General features: G+C 42.3%; 2 protein-coding genes across 5 annotated transcripts in view; both read left to right on the top strand.

Annotated features, from left to right (window-relative positions):
- The window catches only part of USP49 (ubiquitin specific peptidase 49), a 34,549-nt gene extending 17,802 nt beyond the window's left edge, over nt 1-16,747 (top strand). For 3 of the 4 annotated variants that reach the window (XM_055819550.1, XM_055819549.1, XM_005234518.4), the window contains 5 exons: nt 799-2,209; nt 3,998-4,202; nt 6,115-6,223; nt 7,027-7,232; nt 8,036-16,747. In XM_055819550.1, the coding sequence (XP_055675525.1) occupies nt 827-2,209; nt 3,998-4,202; nt 6,115-6,223; nt 7,027-7,232; nt 8,036-8,226 (2,094 nt within the window). In that variant the 5' untranslated portion in view covers nt 799-826 and the 3' untranslated portion in view covers nt 8,227-16,747. The remainder of the gene's footprint in view (nt 1-798; nt 2,210-3,997; nt 4,203-6,114; nt 6,224-7,026; nt 7,233-8,035) is intronic. The other variant, XM_055819551.1, reaches the window with a different exon arrangement.
- The window catches only part of LOC106112311 (collagen alpha-1(I) chain-like), a 26,528-nt gene continuing 19,591 nt past the window's right edge, over nt 9,811-16,747 (top strand). The window contains exon 1 of the mRNA XM_055819553.1: nt 9,811-9,871. The gene's annotated coding sequence lies outside the window, so the exon portion shown is untranslated. The remainder of the gene's footprint in view (nt 9,872-16,747) is intronic.

Raw genomic sequence — 16,747 nt, 5'->3', positions numbered from 1 at the left:
TTGTGCTTTTTGTACAGCTGAGTATCTTTTGTAAAACGTGTGGGTGCGGGACACGGAGTGAAAGCTTTTTGCACCTTCTAGTATCCCTGCTTTGATTCCTCTTCAGTTACAGTATAGTAATTCAGTAAATCAGTTGCTTTTTCTGTTTATGTGTACTCATGCAAACATGTCCATGTGCAGATGTTCCTTTAGGTTTACTATAACATGGTGTTTCACAGTTCAGTTTCATTTCCCTGCTGTTTTTTTAAAACATTTCAATGTTTGGGAGGCTGTGAGGAATCGGAGAATTCGAGGGTAGAATTCAAAGCCTGTGGACTTGCAAATGCTCTGGTTATGACAATTACCTGATATTTTTGTGGCTTCTGTGAGAAGTTGGTAACCTCAGTCTAGTTCCTGATAACATGCATGCCAATTCCAAATTCATTTTGTATGTATCAATTTCAAGAGGGCAGCTAAAGATCAAACGTATGTGTGGACTGAATTAATCTTTTTCTCCTTGGAAGTGAGCCATTCAGTTTGGGTAAGGTATGCTGGCAGCTGTCTGGGCTGTCCTTAGTAGACAGTTTTATTCTGTAGACCTTGTCAATCCAGTATCTTTCACTTGTACTAAAATCTGCTTTAAAAAAAAAAAATAATGCAGGCAGAAATAATGTAGTCTGTTGAGGGAAAACTGCTGTTGGGACTGACAAGATGCGACATCTGTATCTTTATAGGTCTTTACAGCTGGTACAAAAGAGTTCATTTTAAGTATGTGTCGTGGCTCTAAAATGCTTTTCTTTCTGTTCTTTGCCGTCCAAGGTCAAAGCAGCGAAGACTTCTGTAAGACATGGATAGATGCAAACATGTTGGGCGGCTACGACTCGCCCAGGACCACTCTATCCTGAACCCCCAGAAGTGGCACTGCGTGGATTGCCAGACAACTGAATCTATCTGGGCTTGTCTGAAGTGTTCCCACGTAGCTTGTGGGAGGTACATCGAGGAGCATGCACTTAAACACTTTGAAGAAACCCGGCATCCATTGGCAATGGAAGTTAATGATCTGTACGTCTTTTGTTATCTTTGTGAAGATTATGTCTTGAATGATAACCCGGAGGGTGATTTGAAATTGCTGAGAAGTTCTCTGTCAGCAATTAAAAGTCAAAAACATGATCCATCAACAAGAACTGGCAGGACATTGCGATCAATGGCTTTGGGAGAGGACATGTGCAGCCATCAAAGGAGCCCTCAGGGACAATCTCAGATGCTTACAGCTCTCTGGCACAGGCGCCAGACCTTGCTTGCGAAGGCGCTGCGGACCTGGTTTGATAAGAGCTCTAGAGGCCAGCTAAAATTAAAACAAAAGAAACAAATGGAGGAGTTGGAGAAAAAGAAGGAGGCAGCTAGGCAGCGGCGGCAGGAGATGAAGAGGCAACTGCTGGAGGAGCTGGCAAACACTCCTCCGCGGAAGAGTGCAAGGCTGTTATCTCATGTGCACAGAGAAAACTTGATTCCAAGGAAATTCAGGGAGGTGGCGACCGCTTCCCCTACCTCAAGGCAGATGCAGAGCAGCAGATTCAAACAGTTTTATTCCATCCGGCGTAAGCCTCTGATGACTCCCGGGGTAACGGGTCTAAGGAACCTGGGAAACACATGTTATATGAATTCTATTCTGCAAGTGCTAAGTCACCTCCAGAAATTTAGAGAATGTTTTTTGACACTTGATCTCTGTGAAACAGAAGAACTCTTAGCTAAAACTGTGAATGGGAAGTCTAGGATGCCTGGCAAATTGGCAAATGGGTCTGCTGCTAATGAGTCAGGGAAGACTGACAAAGTGGGATCATATGGCACGCAGAGCTTGCCAGCTGGCTTAAATGGTGGCTCCTCAATAAGCAGGAGTTTAGAACTAATACAACCCAAGGAACCGAGTTCAAAGCACATCTCCCTCTGTCACGAATTGCACACCCTCTTCAGAGTGATGTGGTCTGGCAAGTGGGCGCTCGTGTCCCCCTTTGCCATGCTGCACTCTGTGTGGAGTCTGATCCCGGCATTTCGAGGTTACGATCAGCAGGACGCTCAGGAATTTCTCTGCGAGTTGTTGGATAAAGTACAGCAGGAGCTGGAGTCAGAAGGAACAAAGCGCAGGATCCTCATCCCGTTCTCGCAGAGGAAGCTCACCAAGCAGGTCCTGAAGGTGGTGAACACCATTTTTCATGGGCAGTTGCTTAGTCAGGTATGCACCTGCTTTTGCACAGAAATCAATTGGAGCCAGGGCTCCAAGAAGCCAGGGCTCTGTTTCTTGAGGAGCCACCAGATACGTAAGAGGAGTTGCTTAGGAGCACCTCCTGAGAAAGAAATCTGTTGGGTTGCTGTGCAGGTTGTCAGCATTTTTGATACTTGTCACATGCATTGTAAATCCAGTTGACTTCTGCCACCTCAGAATGAAATCTGCATAAGTACAGAAGTTCTGAGCCCTTAGTTTTAAGTTTTTGCCATGTTTTTAAAGTGTTGTTGTAAATTGTTTTGTCCCTTCCTGGTTTTGTTTTTGTGGCTAGAAAGAATATGATGAAGGACAGAGAAAGCAGTCGTCTTGTACTATAAAAAATAAGCTGTCTGTGACAATTTATTTTTTTTTGTAGGCATATGAAAGTCATCTTGAGATACTGAGCATGCTTAACATACGTTTCTGTAGGAGATGAAAGTGCCTGTTGTGCTGCTCGGTCTCTTATTCTTGTGCTGTTCTCTTGTCTGAAATGTATTATTCCCCACAAGGGAGACCCTGAGAGCCCAGTGCATTTTGAAAGTCGTCAACTGCCTTTGCTTTCCAGGAGAAATGAAATGTGTGCATAACTTGACACTCAGGGGTTTGCAAGATCAGACCACGAAGTGTATTATATGTGTGCGATCTCATTACTATTTATATCGTCCTTCTCGGTGCCCTGCCATTCATAAGAACTTGTGTGCACGTTAAAGATTAAAAGCTGTATTTTTCAAGTTGAAAGCTTTTGGCTTTCAGGGAAAGGATGCTTGAAGTCGTGGTTTGTTTGAATCATCTGCAGTGCGTGAACTTCTTGTGGACTTCTTAACTAAATGTTCTTCGTTCAGTTGTGTCTCTTGGCTCTGGACGACGGTGTGTTGTGGCTTGGGTCAGTGTTCCATGCTACCTGTTAACAGTGTGAAGGTGTTCACAGATCAGTGTCATTTATCTGCTACTATGATACGCTACAAATAACTTGTTGAGCTATTTATTCTATTTATGTGATTCTTGTGTACCCATACTGTATTTAATTTCAACACCCCTCTCTGCACAGAAGACTTCCTTCCATCTTGAAGTTACTGGTGCCTTCAGTGCATGAAGCTGCAAGGTTAGAAGTTGGTTTCTGGCGGATGGTTCTCACAATAACACAGAGTCTGACCAAATCGGCTTTCTGGTTTTGTTACCTCCTCGTGTTCTCACTTTCTGCCTCTGATTTTAATTGAAAGCTTTTCTGCTGTTATTTATAATACTCTGGGATGACCTAAGAAAATGAGCGCATCTGAAATTTGTCCTTTCATGCTCCATTCATGAATTATTTTTATATAGTTAACAGATGAAACTTTAAAGGAGTTATACACTTTGAAACATGCAAGGCAAGTAGAGAAGCTATGGAAGGAAGATTGCATGATAAATGCTAACATGTACTTTTTGTAGTAGAAAACAGATCCAAGGTGCTTGTTGCCCAACGGTGAATTGGTACTATTCTGGCAATGGTATTTATCTGAGGAAGTAAATCCCATAAAGGTGAACATTGTCTCCAGTGTTTTTGAAAATTAGCATAGTAGTTTAAACTGTTTGCTCAAGACAGACTTAGCTTTCAGACTGGAAATAAGTAGTGTTTCTCTTGACTCACAGACCATCTTTATGCCTGTGAAACTGCACTGCCTGTTGGGCATGAACTTGCTCTTCAGATGTGAATGTAAATGCCAGTCTGCGGGTGGCCATGTACATAACTTCGTTTATGTGTACACATTTCATTCCCAGGTCACCTGTATAACATGCAACTACAAATCCAACACCGTTGAGCCCTTTTGGGATCTTTCCCTGGAATTCCCTGAGCGCTATCACTCTATCGAGAAAGGGATCATCCCTGTTAATCAGGCAGAGTGCATGCTGACAGAAATGTTGGCCAAGTTCACCGAGACAGAAGCTCTGGAAGGAAGGATATACGCGTGCGACCAGTGCAACAGTAAGTCAGATGCTGCTGCTGCCTCTGCCGTTAGAGGCACAGTCTGGTTTTCCGAGTGAGAGGTTTCTGAATGCGTGTTTTGGGTGTCTGAAAACATGTATTGTGGCCTATATGTATAGGAAAACTTGTTCTTCCTTGCTGTTTTGTTCTTCTGTGTTGGTTGCTTCTGCTCCTATGGGCACCAGTTTGGATCTGATACATCCTTTTTCTCTCATCTCCACCATTCAGCAGCGCAGTTTACTAAGGGTTTAATACAACTGTGCTCAGACCTGCTCTTGCCGCTTGTGTTGCAGGGGAAGGCATCCTCAAGGACCTTTTGGGTGAGGGGGGAATGGATTTAGAGACAAAAGAAGGAACGTTATCCCCTATCGTATGCTCATCTCATCATGGCAGGAAAGCTTTTGTAACGACTCAGCTATGGTTTTGGTTGAATCCTTTAACCAGAAATGACAAATGCAGAGTTCTCAAGGTGTGCTGCCAGGGTAGAGTCTCCATCTCCCTGTAGGCTGTCAGGAAGCAATAAACTGACATTCTGGGAGTCTCTCTAATGCATTATCTGTTATATGAATGCATGTGTTCTGCAGCACTCAGCTAGAAGATGACTTCTGCTTTCCTGTAGTAAGTCTGGAGTGTAACGTCATTACGTGCCTGAAAATAATTTTAGCCCTGTGTATAAACATGCAGCTCAGCTACTCTGATAAGCTGGATTTGAAATTTTTTTTTCATGCAAGTATTTATGGCGAATGTTCATCCCCTTGGGAGGAAAATGCCAATAATTTGACTTACATTGCAACTAAGCAGCTGAAGTAGCAAATATTTGTAGAGATCCATTCTCTATCAACTTGCAAATCTGTTACCAAACATCTCTACAGAGCGTTAGGAAATACCGGTTGACTAGATGTTCTTGGAACAAAGCCAAATACAATTTCAGTAGATTCTGATTCACAAATAATGTTCACCAAGTGTCAGTGTGGATGAGTACAGCTTCACCTTAACTCTGTTTTCTTTGATTCTTTGTGAAAGCCTGAATTTTAACAGTTACTTCAGAGTTAAATGGCTAAGGAAACATTAACCAGCTGAAAAAAGTCAGGGAAAGGCAACCAGCCTGCGTCTAGGTGCCAAAAACTATTGGGGGCACTGCTTGCTTGCCACACGTGATGGAGGAGGAGCAACTCATCTGTTCTGAACTGGTGCAGTGAGGTGCAGAAATCTAATTAACAGGTACATTTCTTATTGGAAGCTCTGAAAGCCACCTGTCTTCCTCCTGGTATAGTTGTATGTTCAGTGTCCTGGAAAGAGTAATGACTGGAAGAGGAACCTTTTTCCCTCTTCTCCAGTTTCGGTTCAGAGGCAGTTTTCTGTTCTTGGGCAGGCAGAAACCCTGCAAGAAGTGGAACCTTGCTTGGGAGCCTTTTCCTCTGACTTGTATTAATTTTCTCAAGCTAGTAAAGCTTGCTACTACAAGCCTTATTCTAGTGGTATAAGAGGATCAAAGTAGTAGGCAGAATACAATGTCAAATAGTATTATTTGTGTGCTGGTAGTTCACCTGTTGAAACTGCTACAGCCCTAGATGTCTTTGGTTGCAGCTCTGTCTTAATATTTCTGGTGGATTTCTCAGAGCAATAGGTCAGCATGAGCAACTTGAAGGTGATAACTGATTGTGTGATTATGAGCGTCACAAAAATGAAAAAGTTTAAATATTTTTAAACTTTGGAGTTTTGATTGTAGAGACATTCCTGCTCCATGAAGGAATTTGTAAGAAAAGTTTACTTGTGTGTCCATCCTGAGTGCATGTGAGCTGGACTACTGCTACTGGAAAAAAAAGAGTTTATAATGTGCTTTTTTCCCCTTTTGAAAATTAATTGTGCCTAACAATCTTTGCCTTAATTTTTTTTTTTTTTTTTTTGGCAGGCAAACGGCGAAAGTCTTCTCCTAAACCTCTTGTTCTGAGTGAAGCTAAAAAGCAGTTAATGATCTACAGACTACCTCAGGTCCTCCGACTGCACCTTAAACGATTCAGGTGAGTAGGGCGCACTGCATGGGGTCAGGCAAGCGATTTGCCTTTAATTTTTTTGGCAAGAAGTAATTAGTGTGGGCCTGTAACTTCCCTTGCTTTCTGGTAAATGCATGTGTACAAACATTTTACAGAAACCGCGTATGGGATACCCTCCTAGAGTACTACTTACGTTACAATCAGTAGCCAGTTTACAGCATGTTTTCTACTATATGCACAATGTAATGTGTTGTAAATATTAATACCGACTTCCTTTAATTGTACTTAATGGTATTCGTCCGAGTTTGCAGACAACTTGAAAGAGTGGCTGTGAGGTAGATGAGCTGCTAAGTGGAGCGTAAGATTTGTTGAAGCTGGAAACCTGTGGTAGTTGAATGCCAATATTATGTATTTACCTGTTGAAAAAAACATAGAAGACAAAGCTCAAAATACTATGAAAAGTTTCTGAAATAGTTAGCCCAGGCAGTTGAGGTGTGTGGGTTTTATGGTTGCATAACTGAGTATTTTAAATGCAGTTTGACTGTCATGGTAGATGTTTTGTCTTGCTTTGTGTTTGGCTGTGGCAAATCTCAACAAGATCCTAATGATAACAACTGGGTGTCAATGAGATGTAGGCAAAAGATGACGGTAGTAGATGTTAAGAGTGAAAACAGATGGAAAAAAATTACATGACACCTACTTAACCCTACCACAGAAAGCTCTTCAGAGTTGTTTAGCAGTGGCTACTTTTGTGTGCATCTTCCCACAGCCCTGCACCGCTGGTGAGAAGCACGATCCCAAGTCTTTGATTCGTGCCCTTGTGTTTGCAGGTGGTCTGAACGTAATCACCGTGAGAAGATTGGGGTCCATGTCCTCTTTGACCAGGTATTAAACATGGAACCTTACTGCTGCAGGGACTCTCTCTCCTCTCTTGACAAAGAGACCTTTGTCTATGACCTCTCCGCTGTGGTGATGCATCACGGGAAAGGGTTTGGCTCAGGACACTACACAGCATATTGCTACAACACAGAGGGAGGTGCGTGTGCCTTATTATGGGGGAAACAAATTCAAGTAACTCGGGTTTTATTCCATAGGCGTAGTGCATTGTAAAGCTTTATGATCAAAGTTGTTTGGAATCAAATTTCCTGACATTGAGGAGTTTGTTTCCCAGAATGCATTGCTAGTAGCATGTTTGCTTTTTTGTTTTGTTTTGGGTTGGTTGGGTTTTTTTTGGCGGGGGGGGGGAGTGCATAAAGCCACAGATTGCTGCTCTTTGCTTTGCAGCCCTTTGGGATGCCTTTTATTGCTTGCTGCTAACAGCATGAATGCTTCATTTTCTCATGCAATGTAACTCCATGGAGCTGCTCCAGCTGGGTGTCTTTTCTCAGTATCCTTGGGATGATGAGATAAACAGAAAGTGTTTTGAAACTGGACAGGAACTATTCATGAATAACATCCGCAGGGTTTTTGTGAATTTCCAGCAGTCTCTTTCTGCAGCTGAATTAGTATTGACTCTGCCTTCTGACTTGTGGAGAAAGAGTTACAAATTGGCTATCTTCAGGGAATTTTTATTTCCCTAATTGAGTTTTTGCGCTGTAACATATGATTGGTTAAATTATGACTTGGTATTTCTAAACGCTGTTAATAGCACAGAAAGGATCAAAATTTTTCCAGACTAGAAACTCCTTTCCAAAGCATCTGTAGAGGAAAAGATAGAGATGCCTTTCCTCCTACGTTGTCCTTTTTCTCTGTGGATGTTTCCTACGAACAGTTCCAAAATGCATTCAGAAGGAATTATGCCTCCTTTCCTAATGCCCGCTTTCTCACTTTGATTCCTAGGTTTTTGGGTCCACTGCAATGACTCCAAACTGAATGTATGTAGTGTGGAGGAGGTGTGCAAAACCCAGGCCTACATTCTTTTTTACACTCAAAGAACAGTGCAGGACAAAGCAAGAATCTCAGAAAAACAACTCCAAGCTCAGGTGCCGTCCAAAAATAGCGATAAGGACAGAAGACTGACATTCCCATGATGGGGAGCTCTGTAACTCCATCAACAGTCTCAGTTTGGTTTGGTTTTTTATTTTTTTAAACATTGGCGTTCACATCTTCCCTCTTTGTAGGATCAAAGGCTCGCTGCAGGAAGGGGATCAGATCATGATGTTTGCCACCCAGGGTGTGGAAAAGCGTATCAAGCTGTGCAATTCTGACGTGTGAGATTGTAGTCAGAATCTTGTTTTTTAAAGCATCTCGTTGTTAAATTATGCTCACAAAATGAAATTAGAAAGTTTGATGCTGTATATCATTCATCTCATATCAAAAAGGAATTGCGTAAGGCGCGTAACAAATGAGCACAACCAGGCAATAGCAGCATTCCACTGTCTTCAAAAACATTCAGTTCCTAGTAATGCTGATGAAACTCCAAAAGGAACAGGTATAGTACCCTCCCCTTTAATTGCCATTCAGATTTCCAGGGTTTGAATCACACAGTCACCCAGGTATTTATTCAAACAGTTGTTGGGATAGATGGAGTTGATTGTCGCAAGAGCTATTCTTGCTGGAGAAATGTTTTACTTTCTTCTAGCAGAGAAAATACTCCCCCACGCCTTAGCTATCTCTCTGATAGCAATGTATTTGCCATCAGTTGAAGGCAAACCCGTGGCTGGCAAGGTCTGTCAACAGCTCTTCTCGGTGTTACTGGGGCTGTGTGCACACTTGGTGGTTTCTTCTCTGGGCTGAATTGAACAAGCAGCTAAATTCACTAGGAATGTGATTTTAAAACAGTTCTGCTCTGGAGAAAGTGTGTTTAAAAACAAAAGCAAAACCCTGAAATAAAACAGGAATGTACCCGTGTGTCGTATCTGTTTACAGTGGCGGCAAAAACAAAGCCTATACTACAGGCTTCTGCTGGCATAACTTTGTCATCGGGATTTTAAACAAGTCTGAACCCTGGCTTGCACGGCTGTGACAGCAGAAGCAGGTAGTGTGGAGGCATCTTAACACTGGCAAACTAGCACTTTTTTACAAGTGTGACTTGTTTTCCTCAGGGTGGTGGTTATACCACAGCGGTGGGGGTCAGAGCTAGCTTCTGTTACTGCTTCTGTAATGGAAATATTCATTAATTGCAGTTGTCACACAAGGCCCAGACTAACGGGAGGCCGCGAGGTTGCACAGGTGTAGTGCACAGAATTCAGCCTGTGAAGTCTGTTTCTGCTGGGCCATAAAGAGAAGGAATGTAGTTAAATCTCCAGTTCCCCTATTGAGTTTGGAAAGGCTACCAAAATGTCTGTATCTGTAATCATCTTGATTTTACAATTCTATGACAAACACAGGGCCTTAGTTGACTATTCATAGTCACTTCTCAACCTACAGTTGCACCTCAGGTGTGTTTTTACTATTTGGGGTTTCGCTGTTCACGTTTCATGTTTTAATCAATCTGAATATGTAACTGCAAAGAGACATGACCTCTTTCAGTCTTGATGCTTTGGTTTGTTTTTTGAAATGGTTAAACGTGAAGTAATCTGAATTACGAGTTCTTCAAAAAACTTGGTTCTGTTTTCAGACAGAAGTTCTGAAAGCGTGTTTCTCTTCCCCCCTACTTCTCCTTTTGTTCTTGTCAGCATTTGCCCATCAGACACACACTGACAACCTTACGTTGTTGTTGGAGGGGGTGAAGAGGTAAGTCTCCCAAATACCATTCCTCGCTTTCCACTGGTGTTACTGTGACTTTTAATCTCCTGTCCTATGGGCAAATCGGTCTCCCTTGCTTTGGCTGCTGTTAATCGCTTCAGCTATGCAGAGAGGAGCACAGCAAGCAAGGGACTGTTACTGTGCTCTGAGCGCAGTGTCACGCTAGGTCTCCTCCACCCTTAAAGTTTCCCATTTCCTCTATGTCTGAGCAACGTGCTGCTTTTTGAACCTACAAAACCTGACTTTTTGACAATTAAGTATAATTTTGAGATCATGTGCTCTTATTTTTTTTGGAAATGAGACGGTTTGAAACGGTCCTAAGTTTCAGTTTTGGTTCCTCTAAATGTAGCAGAGTCTGGAAGGATTTCTTATGAATGTCTGTATATCTTCGTATTTACTAGGTAGGGAATTTTTTTGTGCTACCAGTAAATAAAATTAATTAAGAATGCAATAGGCCAAATTGATATCTGATAAAAGTAAATGTGACTGCTGATTAAGGGGAAGCTGAGTTGGGTTCAGCACAGGTAGAAGTTGACATTCCTGAAAGAATCAAAACCAAGTGCTTGTGATTATCAGATACATGATGGATTCTTTTCTAGAGCAAAACATATGCTCTGTGAAGACTGTGTGTCTCAAAAAGAAAATGAAAGGAGAAATAGGGATTAACGTTGCCTTTTTAATCTGAAAGGTGGAAGGGAAGACTGGTATTTTTCCCATGCATCTGTCCTTCCAGGCCTGTCCACCCCTTAACAGGATTATATTCTTCTAAATGAGTCATGGTTTGCTATGACTACCAAATGGTACGTTCACTTTCTGAATCCCTTAGCTGTACTGGCCCTGTTTGTATAAAAATGCGATAGAAAGGCAAACTGTAACGCAGCATTGGCTGTTCCTGCAGTGAGCTGAGACTCTTTGCTATGAATGCTCATCTTTTGACTGAGTGTTTTGCATTAATATTTGAATTCAGGTAGTAATACAGTTGTCATGTGGATCGAGTGGGTTGCAGAGGGGAGTGGGGAGCTGGGAGTGTACCTGTAGCCGTTGCTGCATCTGATTGCCCAAGCAGATTTTGTAGCATTTGCTGGTGACATCTTTTGACATTAGTGGCCTCTCCATGTGATGTTAGCTTAGTTGTGCTGAGATGTGGAGATACTGCAGTCAGAAAAAAATGATTGCCCTGATAGGGAAAGAATGAATTATACTTCAAAGTAAATAAGCTTGCTTTTTCCAACACTGTGAGGTTTCTGTAATATTTAGCTTTTATTTGGAAGCGATAGCGTATAGCATTTTTTATGCTGTTTGGTTTATATTTGTCTACTGCAGGCTTCTTTATATAAGCATAGCCCAATGCTCCCTCCATGGTGGACACTGTTTTATAGTGTCCTGTTTGCCAGAAATCCTGATTGGAAGTTACCTCTCTGCATCAGGAAATGAAAATACTATTTGCAATTATAGTGACGCCCACTTAAGTGCATGCCTGACAAAGGGTAGCCTGTAAAGCGAACTCTGTCCCTCCTCTAACAGTTTGGCTCCAAGTCCCACCGATACACTGATGCGTATTTAGTATAATTCCAAGTTTAGGCTCTGCTTTTGTAAATACACAGACGGATGATGTGACTTAACTCCTGTGTGGAGTTCAGTGGTCACACTAAGTTGCAAGCGAAGTGGCTGCAACATAAAAACCTTCAAAAATGAAGGTACAGCTGGGAGCAGAATTGGTTTCTCTCTGTGTTGGGATTCCTATACTGGAGTTCCATTCTGTAGCAAGGAGTTAGTCGGCTCGAGATGCTCAGAGCAAGTGTGAGGTTCTTGGCACCTTGCAGGTTATTGTCTCAAGGTGTAGGAAGCCATCATACGCCGGCAGAGAGACCCTCAGGCTCCAGAGTGTGCAGCCTTTGGGATGGGACTGTTCCCGGTATATCCTTATTCCATTCCAACTTGTGAGTAAATTGGCATTCCTTAATTTTTTGTTTTTAAGAATGAAGGATCTTGATGAATCCATGGCCAGGTATGATACAGCATCTACTGTGGTTGTTGGAAACCACTTTATTTTAGCTAACTTTATTCCACTAGCAAGTTAGTTACATAAATTTGCCTTTACATATAATTTTATCCTTTGACTGCATGTATTCCCAAGTTAAACTATGCATACTGCAAGAACAGTTTCTGTGCAAAGGACTGAAAAAAGCAATCTTTTTTCCCCGTAAGTTCTGACCAGAAGAGTTTTCTGGTCTGCCTTTGAAGTTGTTAATGTGAAGCAGCAAATGGAGTAATGGATATTAAATGCTTGACACCCGCCTTTTCTGGGTGGCAGTACCACTCCCACTTAGGAACTTCCAGATGGTTTTTGTAGGGTGTAGAAATAAAATCGGAAATTGTAAAAGCATTAAGTGTGTCCTATGGACTCGCCATCAGGAGGGGTTTTTTTGCTTTTAGAAGGCAAGGCTTCCAGCATAAATATTGTCTTGGTGGTAATTTATAACTCTCTTATTGATTGTATCATCCCCAGGCCTCAATGTGCTTAATTGCAGCCCAATGAGAGAGACTAATGAAGCTTCTGGCTGTTGCCAGATTACCCCAGGATGAGCTCCAGTGGGTCAGTGGTGTTGCAGATCGAGAACTACATAAGCAAGAGAGAGGGAGATTAGTGTTACCTGACAATACAGTTTTGTGAACTAATTTTGTATGATTCCTTAGAGCTGGTGCCTTGTATCCAATAATATTTTGCATGGGACAGAAATGTTGGGAAATAAGTTGTGAATTCCCCCCTCCTGGCTGATGCAGCAGACAGATTTGTGTGTTTTTACAAATACTCAGTATCACCAACGGTTTTACATTTCGTATCTGTACACAACTGAAGTTTGCCAGCAAGCTCAGAAGCTGGGATTTTAGTGGTACATGTTTGAAATCTCTGTATTTTTAATAATTCAAATAACAGCTTGTTCAAAGGTGGATTAGATTTGGCTTTTTAGATTTTCTTAGCATCATCCAGGCCCCTCCAGTCAGGTCAGTAAGTTGTCATCTGTCAGAGCATGTAGTATAGAGCAACAAATAAAAAATCCGGTGAGTTTTTTGGTAGAGCAGCTGTAGCTTTGGGAAGCACCTTCTGTTACAAACCTAATGCTTATTGCCAGTTTAGAAAAGATAAAAAGTACAGATCCCATTGGCATGGCAGTGTTTGCACAGGTTTCCTCTTAGCAGCCTAGCACACGCTTCCACACGTGAGCAAAAGCATGTGCTGGTAATTTCTGCATAAATTTAACAGGCAATAGATACAGTTGTGTAAGGTGGCCAAGTGTCCCTTCTTCAAATTAAATAGTAAAACCCAAGCACCGGCTCTGAACACTACTTTCTTGTGTGTGTCTAATCCCTTCAGCAGGTTTGAGATCGGATAGGGCGGACTTAGGTTGAGAATTTATTGCCTGTGGGAATATAAAACCTCAATTCAGTGGCTTTTTGGTGTCTGTTACATTAATATTGATACCTGTTTATTGCAGATGGGAATGTGAAGCATTCTAGCGAGCTTCTGAATTTATAAAACCACGTTTAAATGATTGAAAGCTACATACCTTAGTTACCTGTACCAACTAGTGATTATTTGCCCCAGTTGATTTCAGGGATATGCCTTTAGGCTGCTCCTTCTGTTGTACTTATTTTTATTTTGTGCGTGCGTGTATGGGTTGTGCTTGTTTAGAGGATGGTGGGGCCAAAATTCTTTCAAAAGAGTTCTTAAGTCTTAAAAATGAGCTTTGCAATGTACATTTCCAAAGCGGGGGGGCGGGGGTGAGAAAAAGAAAGAAAAGGACCAGCCTAAAGGGCCCATGATCAACTTTAACCACTGTTAACTATTTATTGCTGTGAAGTTTGTGCATGATAACAAAATGCATTGCAGTTACAGCAAAGTGCTATACCCTTAGGGTTCTTCTACTACTGATTTTGTCCAGGCTGGGGTAGGGAAGGGGTTGGGATGAATGAGATCAGCAGTAAGCTGTGATCTAAATTTAGAAGAGACAGGAAGCATCTGATAAGGGGACCTTGTGTACTAGAGGATTGCATGTTTTACAGACAGAGACATTAACGAAATGCAAACGCAGTCTCGTTTACAGCAATTTCCTGTTTTTGTGGCAAGAACTTCTCTGATCAGTAGCCTCGTACTGGCAAAACAAATGGTGCTTTTCCATTAGATATTACAGTTCCTAAGGAACAGTACCCCACATTCTCAAGTTTTTATAAAGGAGCTACCTAATTAAAGCCCACAATGTCACAGTAAATGCTTTGCATAACTGGAAGAGAGAAAGGAGATAAAAGTTGATGACTTTATCTATTTAATTTGTAATTTTTAGTCTTGATAACGTGCTTCCCATAGAGGTGGCAGGTGGTGAATTTGATCCCCCACCCCATGCTGAAGTGCTGTGCCCTGACTTGTCAAACTAGGACTTGGCGGAATCTGGAGTAAAAGCCTCCTCTTCTTTTTGTGGCTTTAGAGCCACTTTCTGCTGTGTCACTCAAGACTGAGCACATCTTTTTTTGGGAGCGTGGGGCTTCTGAATGTTGTTCCTGCTAAAGAGGAACAACAGCTTCCCTTCAACGTGGGCAGGGTGAAGTGTAAAGTACTTAGGCTAGCCTTGCTTCCTCAGATAACCATGTACCATGGGGATAATTTGTACTGATACAACTGTGTTAGGACCAATCTGTGCCACGTTGGTGGCTAGACGAGGTTAAAGAATGTACGGTAACACGGGCAGGCTAGAGCTCGTGGTGCACCGCCAAACAGAATCGGTAGCTGAGAGATTAGGGTAGCCACCTGTGAGGCTCCTCTTCTGCACAGTTAGCATAGTGTCTGGACCGCCTAACTCCACCTGATTTACAAATAGCATTTTCATAGCAAGTGTCATCTTCACTCTCCCTACATTTATTAAATAACGTTTTTAGGCCTGGCCCTTAAGGCTGTTTCCTACTGCTACAAGGCGAACAGCATATTCCCAGGTGAAAACCAAGTTTTCGCTTAGCTTATCAATGTGTAAACCACTTCCCACTGGCAACCTAGAGCCCATGTAAAAGAGAATTGGGTCTTGTTTTTTTCCCTGCTTAACTTCAGCTTTGGTTAGGCAGTCACAAACTCTTGAGTCACAGCCTCCTAGACATCCAATGAGCAGTTTATAGGAAAGGAACAAGTGGTTAAGTTTGTTTCCAGTAAAATTTTTTTTTGTTAAACGTCTGCCTTTCCATAAGAGAACCTTAAACACAGCTTAGAAAGTTCCAACAGCTTCTTGGGGAGGAGTGCTGCCCAGGCAGTCTCCCTTAAGGCATGGTGGGCTCGGGCAGGACGCAGCTAGGGGAGACCCCACTTCTGCTAATGCCCTGGAAGCTTCGCTGTTGACTTGAGGAAGGGCAGAATTAAAGCTAATCTTCAGCACTTTAAGAAAAGTTAATCCCACTCCAAGTTAAGGTTGCTGGAAGGGTGCTGTTGGCAGAGGGTTGATGGAAGATGAGCCGTTTTCCCTTGGTATGAAATCCCCTGGCGGCCCTTGTGAAAGCAGGAGCAAAATGCTGTGCTGCTTTCTTGGGTGAGGAGCCAAGCTGGAGCTTGGGTGGGTTTCCTGATGTTTTCAAGGGCTTTCGTGGGGGCTTTTAAGTCAGAACAGCCTCTAGTTTCTGCTTCAAGTTTGTTACTTACGTCACTAATGACTTAAGCTGATGTATGCCATGCTGTGCTCGTGAATGAGACTGCCTTTGCTTCAAGGACACTCCCAGGCAGCAGCAAGTGACGAGAGAATCCAATTAATTACTGAATGTTTCTGGCAATCTGTCCAGCTGTCTGGCAGCTCGGTGCGAGCACACTGCTCCTAATCGCAGGTTCAGCAGCTCTTATTTTATTTGAGGTTTGTTAAAGACAACATCCAGTCAAGTCACCTATGGCAGCCTTATGTACTTAACTGCATGAACTGCCCCCTGCCTGAACCCAGGCCTCAGAGGAGATTAGTGTGTTCTAAATCAAAACTAAGATTAACTATAAAATGACTTAAATGTTCTAATTAATCCCCTTTTCCTGCAGAAACTGTTTCTGCATAACTTGGATTATCTGTACTTCAGAAGAACTTTATGTCTTTACAGGATGTTAAAAATACCTGCTTTGAAAACAGCGTTTTTAAGAATCTTATCAGTAGTGGAATGAGTTTCTCTCTGGGGCAGGTAAAGGGGGCAGTTCTCTGTCACAGAATGTGGAGGCAGCACTACTAGTACTAGTAAGTATGCCTAGTAAGTACTAGTAAGAATGTCTTAAACTAAAAACCCATGCATAACTGTCCAAAGAATGTGAAGCCATGTTGCGGTCCTACTGCCATAATGCTCAGAGCTGGGAAGTTACTCTGCTCTACGAAATAGCACCTTTGAGGAGCCGTTGTGTAACGCAGCCGAGTGAATCACAGCCGCAGCTCCCACGTGGTGCTTCCGCTGTCCCCCAAACAGCTTCACCATCCACAGCTGGTCTTTAAAGTTGGTAACGGCGAGCTGTACAGCCTCAGTCCTGGGCACTAAAATGCTATGCAACACCAAATGGCTTCTTCTTCCCACACACACAGTTGTCTTTCCTTTACAGTAAGTGTCCCAGCTTTATCTCATCCAGACATTACCCAGGAAACCTGGTGGCTGGAGTTTACCGAGGGCTTCAAAAACTGAAAAGTTTCAGTTTTCCTTTGAAAAAGTAGCTGATGGGTCCTGCTTACAACCCAGGACTGGACCTGTTCCTTTTGTCTTTCGGGTGTGAAATATAAATCATGTTTTTATGATTTTTTTGTAAATCTTTACTCTTTTTACACCTTGTTTTTGTAAGCTGAAGTTTCTTATTAAAAAAATGAAATTCCA

The sequence above is a fragment of the Falco peregrinus genome, chromosome 16, assembly GCF_023634155.1.
Source record: "Falco peregrinus isolate bFalPer1 chromosome 16, bFalPer1.pri, whole genome shotgun sequence".
Classification (NCBI taxonomy): domain Eukaryota; kingdom Metazoa; phylum Chordata; class Aves; order Falconiformes; family Falconidae; genus Falco; species Falco peregrinus.
The sequence above is the reverse complement of the archived record's forward strand: the minus strand, read 5'-3'. Positions and strand labels throughout refer to the sequence as shown.